This window comes from Lytechinus pictus, chromosome 12, assembly GCF_037042905.1.
Source record: "Lytechinus pictus isolate F3 Inbred chromosome 12, Lp3.0, whole genome shotgun sequence".
NCBI classification, from domain to species: domain Eukaryota; kingdom Metazoa; phylum Echinodermata; class Echinoidea; order Temnopleuroida; family Toxopneustidae; genus Lytechinus; species Lytechinus pictus.
Genome location: NC_087256.1, coordinates 30,754,924 through 30,770,621, shown reverse-complemented (window position 1 = coordinate 30,770,621; position 15,698 = coordinate 30,754,924). Strand labels below are relative to the sequence as shown.

The window sequence follows — 15,698 nt, the reverse complement described above, 5'->3', positions numbered from 1 at the left end:
GGAGAAAAAAAGTATGCGTATGTGACAAACTTGTGATTAAAAATATAAATTCTAAAGTACACGTTATTTATAGAGGCTTGAAAGAAATTTATGCATGATATACATTAATTAATTAGGCAGATTATCCGCTTTAATTTGTAATCAAGTTTTTCTCATCAGTAGAGTTCCAATTATGATGAGTACTATGTTTTCATTTTATAATGTGACATATCTATATCTTCTTTACCATGTTTACGGGTGGAATGTATAAGGAAAATCAGAGTGTTTTATTGTAAGCCGCGGAGGGGGGGTGTCACTGAATATGTACCTCTGATACCCAGTGCGGTAAATTGCCAATTCGTATACTGCCAACTCGTCCACTCAGGCACTCACCACATGGTCTGCTTATATTTAGTCTAATGCCATTCCGTCCATCAACATTTCGTCTAACAACCATTTGGTCCAATCATCACTTCGTCTAATCACCATTTCGTCTATATGACAATTTCGTCTCATAACCAGTTGGTCTAATATTCACTCATTTTGCACAATTTAACACTTAGTACAATTAGACCAAATGGTATATGAAACTAAATGACCATTGGACCAACTGGTTATGAGACGGAATGGCCGCAGACTAAATGAAAGTAGACCATGTGGTGGGTGAACGAACTGAAGGTAGACCAAAATAATGATTAGTAGACGAGTTGGCAAATGGACAAATTGTCATTAGACGAATGGAAACAAACCCCCCAGTGCTACCAATCCGCGTCCACCGGCGAATTTCTGCTTTAAAACAAACAACAACAAAAATCACCCCTTTTGGCAAAAGTCTTCGAAGACGCCATCTGCTGGAAAAGGGGCTAGATTTGACACCCTTTGGTGCAAGATAGAGCTATGATCTAATGCGCTCCCTTCTAGTAAGTTACCAATGCACAATTCATCGATAGTATCAACATGAATCATATCATGTTTATTAGGTACATGCCAATAATTATCATTAATCTTGGAACAAAGCTCTGGTGTAAATTTTCTCTCAATGAAACATTCGAATTAACTCTTTTCTCACATTCCCTTTTTTCATTGTATCTTATATCTATCATTCATGTATGTTTTTGTAACTGACCTTAATTTACCATGTCCAAGATTATTACCAAAAGAACGTCAAGCGCAAGACATTAGAAAAATGTTGATGTAATTTGAATCAATGTCCTTTCCTTATCCATTTGGTTTCATGTATAGTTTCTGTATTTTATATAGGCCTATATATTTTCTGTTTAGTTAATTTTTTTTCTTCAATGTCCTTGATAGTTTTGTTTAAAATCATTACCATTGTCACTGCCATTGTATCTGGCTACACCCCCATCATGTCTATCTACACTGTTGCCGCTGCCCCTTTAAACCACTGAGAGATCAGTGCTTTAAACACGTACATCCGACCACCCCACACACCATCACACGCACACACACATAAACACACTCGTTCACGCAATCGGCCATGCATTATTGCCTTCGGTCATGCCGGTTGTGGTCAATACGTGGGATATATAACAAACGACATCAGCGGTCTTTGTATCTGAAAACAAAACACACAATATTTACCTTTCAATGTTTGTCCAAAGAATTACCTATTAATTGTTGTAAATTTCTGTTTATTTCTATTAATGAGATTTCTCGTTATCTCCTAATATTGGTGGAATATGGCACATCTGTTTAAAAGCCTAAACTCGATAGATATCTTGAAATCATCTTATCAATTGTTTGGTAATTATCAACAACGTCATAAATACACACACATATCATCTATTTATAAACCATTTAGTAAAAAGGAGCCGTTGAATTTTCAATATCATGAAACAAGCAATGAAAAGTGTATAAATACCGCAAAATTGTGTCCCAATGTTTCACATCTGAGTTTCAGTCAGCAGCGACAGATCTCATCCACAGTAAGTATTTTTTTTTATGATTTCATTCTTCTTTATTGATCATGAACTTTTGTTTTCGACATGTTTCATTAATTTCAGCGATTAAATCATCCTGTCATTAAATATTTAAAGGGCAAAGGGGGACCTAAACCATAGATGAAGAGGAGTAAGACATCTCATTATATACTTTTATCATAAATTGTAACACATTTGCATACTTAAAGAGCATCACTATGTCAGCAAACAATGCTGTATTTTTTTTAAGGTCGGTGGTAAAACTGATAGAAGGGAGTATTCACACCGCTACGCAGAACGCTTTCAAGAAAATAGAAAATGTATAATCAAGTGCCCCTCATGACACTGAACGACCAAGCAGTCTTTGTCGAAACTTGGTGAATCAAGCAGTATCTTCTTCTTGGACTCTGGACAAACAACATTATCTGCAAGTTTTCGTCAGCTCCGAAACTTAGGACGAAATTGCTGTTCCGGCTCAGCAATTTTCGACAAAGACTTCCTTGCTGTTCATTGTTATTTGACGGGAATTTTCAATAATAATAATAATAATAATCCGTTTTTATATAGCGCTTAATACGTCGGAACGACGTGTCTAAGCGCTTTACAGATATATTATTACCCCGGTCATCGGATTCAATCAGTCATTCCCGCACACAATGCGTGCAATCCTCCACTCCCTGGGGAGTATTCCCATTATGTATTCAATACATTTACTCTGTCATTAAATCTTTCCCCGTTGCAGTTGCGAAAAAAAACCTATTTGCAAAAGTATGACACTTCTTAATGTCTGTTCAGAAGGCAACAGATATGTTGCTTTCTGATCTGTTTATCTGACTTCTCTTCGTTTTTCTTTTCTATTCTCTAGAAGATGCGTGCTTTTACTCTGTGCCTCCTGGCCTGTATGGCCGTCTCAGCCTACGGCATCGCCTCCTACAACACCGCTACAGAGAAGATCAAGAACAGATACCTCGTCGCTATCAGTGTAAGTATGATGCTTCATAGCTGACCGTATTCATTCATTCTCTTTTCTTTTAATCACATCTCTGCGCCTTCATTATCTTACCAAGTTCACAGTCAGCATTGAAGATTTAAAAATTTCAAGATTTAAGATTAACATTTGTTCGTTTCCACAGAAAATAATACACAATAATTATTAGATAGCATACATTCACTGCAATATCGTCACTAATATTAAACACAAAGTGTACAAAACATAAATTAATAATACTGAAATATAATACACAATATGATGATATAAAATTTAAATATCGGTGGAAATATATGGGTATCAACTAAAAGAGAATAAATGTAGAGAATTAAAAAGGAGAAAGAAGAAAAATAAAACGGATAAGGGAGTCTTGAATGGAAGAGGAAGATTGAAAAATGTATACAGCATCAAATAACCTTAAAATTATGTTAAACACTTTTTTATTGTTGTATCAGCCAGCTAGTTAAGGGAAAGCAACTATACTTCTTTGTCGGGGCTTGTAAAAATCAAACTGATGGAAGTAAAAAATGTGAACATTCTTTTGCATGACAAGCAATCTTTTCTTGATATCGCAAGTTAATTGGAAAGGGGTGGTCTTAGAAATTATTCAATGCCCCATTCTTCCAAGACAGGCTGGATATGATTGCTATCAGTGTCTTTTTTACTGTTTTATTTTTAATTATGCTTTATTGTTTTAAAAAAAGAAATCATTGTTTTTGTGTTGACTCGCCATGCTCGCAGGATGATGTCGAAGTAGGTGATTTTGCCGATCGTCTTCAGACGGCTTTTAACACTCGTCGATTCAAGCTTGGAAAGGTCCTCAAAGTTTTCCGTGCAGTCAGGGCCCTCTCTCTTGAACTCAGCGATGAGGCCGTTGACTTCGTAAGTAAAAATTTCATCTTGATAAAGGGATACTTTAGATTACCCATCCGCGGCCCGGCATCTTCTGATTTGGTGAAGGGAGGGGGTGAGACTGTGCAAGGATAAGGAAGAGAGTGCGACTTTAATTTAGAGAAGAGCCCGGGTCATGGGGCCCGTTTCATAAAACTTGTTATAATAACAACTTGTCAATGACAGTTAAAAGCTACTGAAATCTTTCTATCTGATTGGCTGTGGTACAAAAAATGTTTAAAGTCCAAGCAAAAGTGTTCTAATATTTATTGCTTAAGAGTTCCTGATCATATGATCAAATCTCGAAAACATTTGTTCAAATATAAACCACTATAAGTTCATAAGATAATCCAGATACTAAAAATTTTATATACATGTTGATTATTATGTGTTTACGGTGTAAACTGAAAGAAATCTTGTCGGCCTTCTACGATTTCATAAATATGGTAGTCAATGTACATGTCGGTCCAGCAAGTTGGTTGACATCCTTTTCGATGCTTCGATTTCATTGACAGGTTCGCCGCTTTGATGGAATCGTAACCGTTGAAGAGGATGGTGTAGTCCGTGCACAGGCCGTCTCTTCATGGGGTCTTGATCGTATCGACCAGAGGAACCTCCCCATGGATAACAACTACAACTCTGCCTGTAAGTCCAAGGACCCGGTTACATTAAAGATACGATTAATTGCACAACTAAACGTAATTAGAACTCTATGGCTAATCATGGATGTGCAGGCATTTTTTATTGTGATTAATTGTGAATATTGAGCGTATCTCTCTATCTTACACCCCTTATTATCATTATTTACCTTTTTTTGCCGGTATATCTGATGACTGGATGAGTAGCATATTAAGGCGTAATAATCAAACACCCACTCGGCTCCAAATCTGCATCAAATTACTGACATTTTATTGTCGATTCCCATCTAAAACAGATCCCAATGCTTGCCTTGAAAGAATACTTTTTAATATTTCAACCCGTTTCTTTGATTAAAAAAATATATACATGTATATTAGAAAAAAAATATTGAGGCGGTTTTGTGTTTGTCAGCTTTTGTAAAATTTAACAAGTTTAAAACAAATTCCAGTCCTCAAATTCAACGGATTAATATCTTCGTTCGTCCTAATGTTGACCTTGAAAAAAAATCTAACTGTTCAAACCGTTTCTTTCAATATAACAAAATTGTGACGGTGCTGTTTTAGTCTGCTATGTAAAATTTAACAAGTTTAAAACAAATTCCTGTCCTCAGATTTAATTTGTTTGTTTATTTAATCGGTCAGTTCTAGAGAGTACCCGTTAAAATCGTGTTTGAAATTGACCCTTTTTTCTTCTTCTCCATATTGTCAATATTCAGACGATGGTTCCAACGTCAACGTCTACGTTGTCGACACCGGTATCTGGGCTACCCACAACGACTTCGCAGGCCGTGCCACCATCTTTTACGACGCTGTCGGAGGCAATGTAAGTTTGTAAAAAAAAAAAACAGAATGCATATAGTAAGTCTTTACCGAAGTACTTTCGACTTCGAATATTTATGAAATATTCCTCACATCCCATAGCAGAGCCAGCCTTACAAGCTGTATGTGGTTTTATGAAAACGTGAGTGTTTTGCATAAAATGCGGATGTCGAAAAGTGAAATAATTTGACATTCATATAAGGCTCCAAGCTCTCGCGGGGGTTATAAGTAGTCATTGTTGTTCAGGGACTTGTGCAAATTGAGACTTCTCCAAGATTCCGAGAACAATTGACAACGCTTCCAATATTCGAAAAAGATTTGGGGAACGTCCGATTGATAATTAGAAGAGGTTTCACAAGATTCAAGATTTTAAAAATTAGCCAGAACGCTTTACGAGTCCATTGACCAAGGGCATTCGGAGAAAGTCTCCTCCAAATTTGTATCTTGAGGGTTTTTTCGTTTTATTTTGCTTTTACTGTCAAAGAGTTAATTCATATCAAAGATATTCATCAAGACAAATCTTTATTTTCTTTAATGTTCATAGGGCAACGACTGCAACGGACACGGAACTCACTGCGCTGGTACCGTCGGAGGAACCGAATACGGAGTGGCCAAGAACACCAACCTCTTCGGCGTCCGTGTTCTCAACTGCCTCGGATCTGGGTCATACAGTGGAATCGTTGACGGTATGAAGAATATGATAATATATCGATGCAATACAAACTCAGAAATTATTTTGATACAATTAAATTCAGCTCAAGATAATTGACTGGATTATGACGTCGGTGGTGATAATGGTGGTGGCGCTGACGACAACGATGATGATGATAATGATGATGATGATGATGATGATGATAGTGATGATATCAATGCTGTGGTGGTGGTGGTGATGATGATGGCGTTGATGGTGATGATGATGATGATGATGATGATGATGATGATGATGATGATGATAGTGATGATATCAATGCTGTGGTGGTGGTGGTGATGATGATGGTGTTGATGGTGGTGATGATGATGATGATGATGATGATTTGTGGTTAATATGTGGATGCTGATGATGTGTTTGGTACGACATTGATTGTCGTCACTAAATGTTAATGGCTTTCTATGTATTATGTTGACTAGGAGTCAATAATTACTATACTGTAACTCTAATTCTATACGACGGTCAATCTCCATTTTTGGATTTGGGGACTGTATCATGATTATCAATTTTTTATCTTCCTACTCATCCATTCTATATTTCAGGTATGAATTACATTGCCACCTATGGAAGCAAGCCAGCCGTTGTCTCCATGTCTCTCGGCGGAGGAGCCTCCTCCCTCATCGACAATGCCGTCAGGAGCCTCTACACTCGTGGATTCTTCGTTTCCGTAGCTGCTGGAAACAGCAACGACAACTCCTGCAACTACTCCCCAGCTCGCTCTGGCTACGTAAGTGCTTACCCTTCACCATCATCCAAAAGTACATCAACCAAGTTATTCCCTTGAGCCCCGTTCCCTCCACTTCTTCTCGATTATACACAACCCTAAGGAAAGTCAAGGCTATCACTTGCATAAGTGTCGGTATATACTATTTATTGGACTATATTCGAACGATAGATAAGGGTACAAGGTATCTGGACTACATTACAACGAATAGGTTTTGTCAGTTTGGATTTGGACTCGGAGGTTGGTATGGGAATTTGGGCGTATGCATCCATATATATATTGAAGCACTCGAAGCAAGTATATCATTAGTAAAAATATCTAGTTTGAAAGTTGTTGTGAACCCACAACAATTTCGAGGTTATCATGTTCATGGAGTATGCAAATTCGAATGAGAACACGCGGACTGTTTGATTTCTCAACCATTGTTCAACCTAATGATAACAATTTGATATCAATTTGTTATCACAATTGGATATCAAAATAATTCAAATGATTTCATTTTTTGTCTCCATGCAGGCCATGACCGTTGGTGCTACCGACCGTAGTGATTCCCGCGCTTCCTTCTCCTGCTACGGCTCTTGCGTCAACATCTGGGCTCCTGGTGTGGACATCACCTCCACCTGGATCCGCTCTGACAGTGCCACCAACACCATCAGCGGTACCTCCATGGCCTGCCCACATGTCTCAGGTAAGTTATGGTTACCAGGAGCAGGGGTGACTGGAGATGGAAAACTTTAGTACAGTTTCCTCTTTCTCCGCATTACCCTTTTCCTGATGTGAAGTTTGTAGAATAAAGGATGCAGATTAAACAAACACAAAGTGGCTGGACATGTGTATAAATAGCCCCCTGCATGCACGACTATAAGGGCGTTGTGGCGTGCGCCTGTAATCCAAGCTATGCGGGGAAGTTACAAATTGATGCAGAGGTTCGAGCCATGGTCACGTCTTTCGGATGGTGACGTTAAAGGTCGGTCCCAGACGTAAATAATCATATCTGATTGATACACGTCTGACAAAACTCAAATACACACACACTATAAGGATGTGATGTTAAGTAGTAGTAGTAGTAGTAGTAGTAGTAGTAAAATTGTATTTATTGGCAAAAACAACACATCGCAGCCCAAAGGCTGAATTACATGAAGTTTACAATTGTAATGTTACAAATTTGATTACACATTATTTTCACCATTCAATTACATAATAATATGAAATAACTACATCTTAAGACTAAGTACAACTTTTAACAGACTAAGGGTTGAAAGGGTGGCATAAAGAAAGAGAGATAGAAACATAGAAATGAAGGAGAGTATATGTTGTATATTATGTTGTATACTATGTTTCTATGTTAATGTTGTCGACATCGATGTCATCATCGTCGTCATCGTCGTATAAAAAACTCGACCTTCTATTATTTCAGGAGGAGGCGTGTTATGATCATCCACCCTTCAATGGATTTCAAATTAAAAAAAATATTGTGTTCCGGAAACATATATAGGTCCAACCAATATTTTTGACAAAGACTAAATTTTATCTCTTTAACACAGAAAATGCGAGCACCAGGAATGATGAACACAGGCCCAAAGCAAATATTTCATAAAATTATGAACAAATATTTCTTATGTATTATTTTAATACAATATAATATGCAACAATTTCTTCTTCCCCCACTACGTTTCTTTTATTTCTTCCTCTTTTTATCCCGTTTGTTTTTTGTTTTTTGTTTGCCAACTGATTAGGGAGGCACGTGCCCCTCGTCCCCCGTAGATACGCCACTGTCCCGATACATGTCATTGTAATCAAAAGGTTTTAGAACTTACAGAAACCGTTACTTAGTATATATCTTGTCTTAACATCTGATTGTCGCCCATTTTCGCCTTTCTGCAGGTGTTGCAGCCCTTATGCTCCAGGCAAGCCCCAGCGCCGCCCCCGGCACCATCGGCAACGACTTGCTGAGCACCGCTACCCCTGGACTGGTCACAGACATTGGATTCCTTTCCCCAAATCTTCTCCTCTTCACCAACTAAACTATGAAGTATTGACGATTTTTCCGATTGGTGCAATAGATCATGTAGAGTGATTAGAAAGTAATAAATTTTGTTATGTAATTAGACATATATGACTGGGACGTTTATTTGTTACTCGTTGATTTTCTGTGTTGAAGACAGAGTCAGAATGGGGTCGATAAATATCGACTAGGGAGACAAGATCAAGAGAAAGGTCATGAAGAGAGAGGGAAAATAAAAGAGAGAGAACGAAAAAGTGAGAAATTATAGAATGAGAGAGAAAGGTGGGTAACTGACATGAATGAAATATGCGATACTGGAGAGAGAGGGAAAGAGAGAGAGAGATGGGGAGAGAGAGCGGGGAGAGGGGGGGGGGGGTGAGAGGAACACATACAGAAATTATGTGAAATTTTACCTTGTTAAAATACTTTTGTAATCCAATGCACAATTTAGTTGTCAAACTACGAAGCATGGAGATATGTATACTTATTGGTTACATGTTTTGGATTCGAATAGCAATTTTTATTCGAATTAACTAACCATCTACATATCTATCTATCTATTTATCTATCTATCTATCTATCTATCTACTTATCTATCCATCAATCTATCTATCTATCTATATATATATCTATCTATCTTTCAATCTATCCATCCATCTATCTAAATTATAAAGAGAGAGGGGAAGAGAGAGAGGATGGGGAATATATAGAAAAGTGGTTCCGTGACATTTGCTCCGGCGACAACTGCTATTAATTCCACACACTAATGGAATGACCAACTTAAACCCTCGAATTAACGCTTTACCCTATCCTAAGCCTAACATAAAACCCTATTGCAACCCCAACCCTGTATCTTAGACGAAATATAGCCCGGATAGGAGCAATTGATGCAAGAGCAAATGTTGTGTCACCAGAAAAGGAAAGAGACAGGGAAGGGGTTTAGAGATAGAGAGAGAGAGAAATAAAAAAAAAAGAAAGAGGGGGTAGAAGTATAAAGGACAAATATATAAATGTACATGACTGAGAGATATGATATCGTGAGGGAGAGGGGAAATAGAGTTGAATATCATTATCATATACAAGGTGATATTATACAGATATTGACTGCCTAGAGGGAAAATATAACATTTGAGATCCTCGAGGGGAGTTATATTTTTGTCGAGGGATATTATATTTTTCCGAAGCGCGTAGCGCTGAGGAAAAATGTAGTTCCCAAGACAAAAATATAACTACCCAAGGGAAATTAAATGTTATATTGTTCCCGAAGGATAAAGTCAATATCTGTTATATTACAATGACATGTATAGATGCATATTACAAGATAGGTAGAAAATTGTACTGACTCACCAATATTGTAGTTCCACTGCACTAGATGTTAAGAAATCCGAAAAACATGATAAAATCCAATTGTTAAATATTTCCAAACACCAACAAGTTGAACACGCTAAAAATTCCAACACTTTAAAAGTAAACACGATGCTGAATACGTCTAGTCTCTATCTAGATTCCGTTGTATAGTCAAATGTTAGTTGTAAAAATTGACCGTACAATTGTAAAAATTGTACTGCCGCTTCTTGTCCAAGGCTAATTTGTTCGAGACAACATTTATTTGAGGTGAAGACTGAGACTGTGAACTTTGTGACGATGCATCTTCGGTATTTGCTGCTGGCACGAGAGCTGTAGGATTATGTCCTGGTCCTGGACCTGGTCCTGGACTAGTAGGCCTAGTACTAGTACTAGGATGAATGCGAGAAGTGGACGGTGCTGTAGGCCTCGTCTGTGTCGATGGACCAGCTGTTCCATCACCCATAGATGACAGACATCTGCTCATGCATCTTTTTTTAGCTTCATCAACATAAGAGTAGTGTTTGATACTACTTTCCGACTTGTGTCCGGATACGGACATGATGTGTCTCGCTTCAAATCCACTCGCATCCAGGACGTGGATTGACGTTGCGCGTAAGCAGTGGTTTGTGTACACCTTAGATGTGTTGGCTTCAAGTGATATTTTCTTCATTTTTTCACCCAATGTATTCTTGCCTGCGGGAGAATTATAGTACCACACTTGTTGATTTCTTTCCACACCTATCTTCGGACGCTGAAAAAAATCCTCACATGCAGGATTAAGATGAGAAACATACAGTTCAAAAGTTTCAACGGGACAGTCCGGTTTGTGGGTTTGATACATCCTTCCTTGTTGACTGCGTGAGTCGTCCAGTGATTCTCCACGGTGATTTTTAGTTAATTTATCAGTGGCGAGGTAGACATATTTCTCATTTGTTGAATCCTTTACAACGACGAAATCTTTCTTAGAAAAATTCCGCAAGTTTTCTCTCCCACGATTGCACAGATGCATCATAATGTCCATGAAAACTTTGTTTTGAAGTCCTCTCGGTGTGTTCACATCAGTTGCTGTCGATGATTTAATTTTCAAAAAATCATCTTTTGTGATCGGTTCCTTGTGATCAACAGATCCCTTTCCTTCCTTCTTCAGCTTTACAAGAACAGCATGAAACATGTCATTTGCTTCTCTGAATTCCGGGTCATTCACGATGTTGAAACCAAATTTGCTGAAATGTCTCTGTAGTCCATATCGTAGCGTTATCATCGAACGTTTACTGTACAGTTCACCGTTTGATCTACGCACCTCCGCATAAAACGATCGAAGAAAATTGCTCAGCTCAGCTGATGTGATTGTTTCTTGGATTGTAAATCCTTTGTGTTCACAGTAAGCTTTGAGAACATTCTCCGCCAAAGTGATAACCCTTTTAGTTGAACGGGCATCTTTTTGATCAATGATTTCCTCTAATTGTTCCTCACCAAGCGATGCGAATCGACTCGCTGAAGCAGCCATTTTGACGAACAAAATTTTGTTTCTTCCAATTTCGCGCTGCGCGAATGCGGCGCAAATATGCTCATGTGACGTCATACCTCGGAATATAACTGCGTTATATTACGAGGTATGACGTAATCACAGCGTTATATTCCGAGGTATGACGTATTTTACGTCATGTTGGGAAAGATACCGATAATCATCCTTGTTACGATGGTCACGTGACGGTATGCTGACCAATCGCGCATAAGTATCTATATAGGTCATGTAATATAATTGAATATCAACTCATTGTTTACTCCAGAGAGGCTACTTCAGCTCATATGAACTGTTCTCTCATCGGGCCGTGTATAATGTGATATGAGATTAATAGTATTACAAGACGGGCCGTGGACGAAAAGAGGAAACCCATATGATAAATACTGAGCAGAAATGTGTATTTTGAGACGGAAAAAAAAATCAAAATTACTTACGCACTAATGTAATCCACAAATCTACGAATAGTGTACATGGTATATCAAATATAGTAGGTAGAGACAATGGTTTCCAAGAGACTAGTACTCTAGCCTAACCAGTGGCGTAATTTGAGGGTGCAAGACACGTCGTATGAAGCAAATTTTGTGACCTTTTAGATACAAAAATATAACTTTGTGATAGATTTGACATAATATTCAGAAAATTATATATTTCACACTTTTTCTTTCCCTATCCTTTCCTTTTTTCCTTTCCCCCCTCGGTCTTGATATTTTTAACCCCCCCCCCTCCCCGTTTTTAATACATCTCAAATAGTCCAGTCCTATATCTGAACGTCAGTGAACCTAAAATATGCTGATTAAACTTTGGATTTGCAATGATCTCATAGGCCCGTATTCTGAACTCGGATTACACTTTAACTCAGGTTGTAAAGTTGTGGTTTAAGTATTGATAGCCAATTGTTACATAAATAACTAACAGTAGAGATATCATATTTCAGCTCATTTGGCTCTCAAATCTTCGTAATTGTCTAGGAAGTATAAATAGATGACTGTCTTCATCATCGATGAGTCAGGAAAGAGCACAGTAAACATAATAAACATACAACTTAATAAAAATTTTGATACTTTTGGCTTCCCATACTTAAACCACAACTTTAAACCTGAGTTTAAGTTAAACCCGACCTCAGAATACGGGCCAAAGGGTACTACCCAGACAATTCACGGTGTTTCCCGGGTAGCGTTTCATCAACATGCGCACCACCGTGGCACCCGACGAGCTTTCAGATCCAACATGTCCAACAACTTCACTTGTTTGGAGGGTGACACGAGATTTGCTCCTGCGACAATTGTTCCGGGCTTTAAAGATGTAGGTTTAGGGTTAGGGGTGTGATAGGGGTTTTATGTTAAGATTATGATAGGGCATAGGCGGATCCAGGGGGGGGGGGGCCGAGGGGCCCGCCCCCCCCCCTATTGGCGGAGCAAAAAATGAAAAAAAGGGAAAGAAAGAAAACAAAGAAAAAGAAGGGGAAAGAAAGGAGAAAAAATTAAGCAGAGGGAGACGAGTGAATAAAATAAGGTCAGGGGAAGTCTTGGAAAATGATTTTTTAAAATATTTCATATCACTATATAAAATTTTCGCACGCGCTTCGCGCTCGCATTGCCTGTTCGATGAGATACACATCTTACCCAATAGGCTGATATGTAGCTTAAAATATCAAGTTTTGAAGTCAATATACAAAGCATATTTCAGCTCGGACATCGAGCTAGCTTTCATTATTTTGTTTGATTTACAAATTGATTTTTTTAAGTTCTCTGTAAAATGTCCGTTTTATGTTGTGAATATCACTTGCAGCCTTTTGCGCTGTGCACTCGCATTAATTGATTTGCCAAGTAGGCCTACCTATTGCCTTTGTTTATTCCATAAGATCCTTTATATATTAATTCTATAACAAACTAGTTAAAATCCCCCTTTTATGACAGTTTATCAACAACAACAAAACTCATGAATCCTATTCATGATTACAAAAGTGCTTAAAATATCCAGTTTTCAGGCCTCAATGTCAACAAATTTCACTCATTCATTAGGCTTATTACATTAATAAATATGATAATAAAATTTTCATTGATTCCTAATAACTAAACTGTACCTTCAGAGAGGAATATCGACAAGTTTCATATCGCGCTTAGGAAAATGAATAGGAAGATAGTCATCATTTTCATATGATTACAAAATGTCCTTAGGTCGAGAATTTCCAGGTCCTAGGTCAAAATAATAATAAAAATATATGCCGTATCGAGCCCCCTCAACATTTTTGGCTCATTACGCCACTGGGACAACCCCTTCAAAGAAACAAACAAAAATCAACTTTGAGCGGCCGATCGGGGAAAATATGGGTGAAAAAAAATTCGGGCCCCCCTATTGGCGGAAGCTGGATCCGCCCCTGTGATAGGGTACCGGAGAAATTTTATGGAACCGGCTGGAGGATCAAAAAATGATCGAATGTTACTCTGTCAAGTCTTTTCATGAAACTCTCCTCCCGATATTCCGCTTCGAAAGTCTCTAACAAAAACGACTGGACTATTTGAGATGTATTGGAGACGGGGAGTGGAAGGGGGGGGGGGGTTACTGCCCTTCTTTTGATCCCGGCCGCCGTTCGCGCGATCGCACCAAAATTTGGCACGCACATCTTTTCTCTACCATACAAAAACTTAAATAGGAATAAAATATGCAAATTCATTCGACAAAAACACTACTTGCATTTTCCAGATGTCGTCTTTGTAATAATTTTTCAAGGTTTTCATGAAGAAAAATTATGAAAGCAAAATTTTTCCTAACGTATTTCTTTGATTTTAGAATTTCTTAGTATTTTATTCTTAAAAGGTAAAATCGCGCGAAGCGTTGAGGGGTGGGCCAAAGGATGAGGCATTATGCAATCCAGTCTTATATAGTAACTGGCCAATTTACCCACCATACAAGAATGACCCAAATATGTTCCATGGCAAGAAAAAAACAAACTAAACCCCTAAGTTGGAGAGCTAATACGTAACACTCAACATTAAAAATAGAAACAAAACAAAAACAGTCACTAGCCGAGCATCTGGTGCGTAAACGGCAACAATCAGTTGAAATTAAATAAAATGGAAATGCATAAATGAGCATATCAAACATCTAAATGCATATAATTATTTTATACGGATATAATTGCGATTGTCCACTAGTTCAGACTAGCTAATCAGAATACATTAATACACTTGATCACAAAGAAAATGGTTGATTTCCCCAGTCATATATTTTGTGTACTTTCTCTGTACAAACCAAAATAAACATAATTAAAGACTTGAGATCCAATGCGTTATCATCTTTTCCATTCAAACATGCAAATTGATATAAATTAATCAAAATTAAAAGATGAACATTAATCTATGAGAGGTGGAGTATACTAATAACAATCTTGATAAAAGCATGGACCTCCTTGGATTTGTAAGGAGATAGGGTTCTTATATTGTTGGTTGTGTATGTGTTTGTTATTTAGGGCTGACTGAAAAAATAATGAAGAAAGATGATATGGCTACGTGTTTGGATTCGTAGTGACAAATTTTACTTCAGTCTGATTCAGTAGCGGGTCCTGGACTTCATCGACGGGGTGGGTGGGTTCATAAGATATTATTCTACTTTAATTGGCAAAAAATATGAACAACCGGAAAAAGAAGATTCCGATCGCAAGAAATTATCACATTTTAACCGCCAGCCCCCCCCCCCCCCACACACACACAAACGCAACACGAAATCAACAGTGAAGAAGAAAGAAGGGGGTAACGTTTTATCATTTTTTAATTTTAAATGTTTTCTTCTGCATTCGTACTACGCATATAATAATCCAGGCGGGAAGGGGGAGGGGGATGAGTCATCACTCTTTTATGCAGGTAATTTTAGGGGTGATCAAGGGAGCGTTTCATGAATGGACTTGTCGGACGTTTTATCCGACAGTTACTATAGCAACAGTGTCTCTCAGCCAATCATAATGAAGGAAAGATGTCAGATCTGGCAACTTGTCAGACAAAAATGTTGATGAAACGGTCCCCAGATGTTTCATACAAACTTCATTGTGATAATGTTTTTCATTGTGATAATAAACATACATCTATGAAAATTGGATATTATCCTTGGGTTGTTGTTATTCTACGTGCATGTGATCC

The 15,698-nt window shown here is 37.9% G+C and overlaps 2 protein-coding genes across 2 annotated transcripts; one reads left to right on the top strand and one right to left on the bottom strand.

The window, feature by feature from the left end:
• The first annotated feature begins 1,838 nt into the window (after positions 1-1,838).
• On the top strand, positions 1,839-8,798 carry LOC129273147 (aqualysin-1-like). The gene is made up of 9 exons (XM_054910187.2): positions 1,839-1,925; positions 2,785-2,901; positions 3,649-3,789; positions 4,314-4,443; positions 5,153-5,259; positions 5,800-5,941; positions 6,507-6,691; positions 7,205-7,376; positions 8,573-8,798. Exons 2-9 carry the CDS (start codon positions 2,788-2,790, stop codon positions 8,710-8,712), a joined length of 1,131 nt encoding a protein of 376 aa, XP_054766162.2. The 5' UTR covers positions 1,839-1,925; positions 2,785-2,787; the 3' UTR covers positions 8,713-8,798.
• Positions 8,799-10,218: 1,420 nt separating this feature from the next.
• LOC135156101 (uncharacterized) lies at positions 10,219-11,547 on the bottom strand. Its single transcript, XM_064107239.1, has one exon. It carries the CDS (start codon positions 11,545-11,547, stop codon positions 10,219-10,221), a length of 1,329 nt encoding a protein of 442 aa, XP_063963309.1.
• Between the last annotated feature and the right edge of the window lie 4,151 nt (positions 11,548-15,698).

Bases quoted from the DNA above. Each gene is read 5' to 3' on its own strand.
- LOC135156101 (XM_064107239.1), bottom strand. From the start codon at position 11,547: ATGGCTGCTTCAGCGAGTCGATTCGCATCGCTTGGTGAGGAACAATTA.
- LOC129273147 (XM_054910187.2), top strand. From the start codon at position 2,788: ATGCGTGCTTTTACTCTGTGCCTCCTGGCCTGTATGGCCGTCTCAGCC. The intron at 4,444-5,152 runs GTAAGTCCAAGG...GTCAATATTCAG, and splicing joins TAACAACTACAACTCTGCCT to ACGATGGTTCCAACGTCAAC. The intron at 7,377-8,572 runs GTAAGTTATGGT...GCCTTTCTGCAG, and splicing joins GGCCTGCCCACATGTCTCAG to GTGTTGCAGCCCTTATGCTC.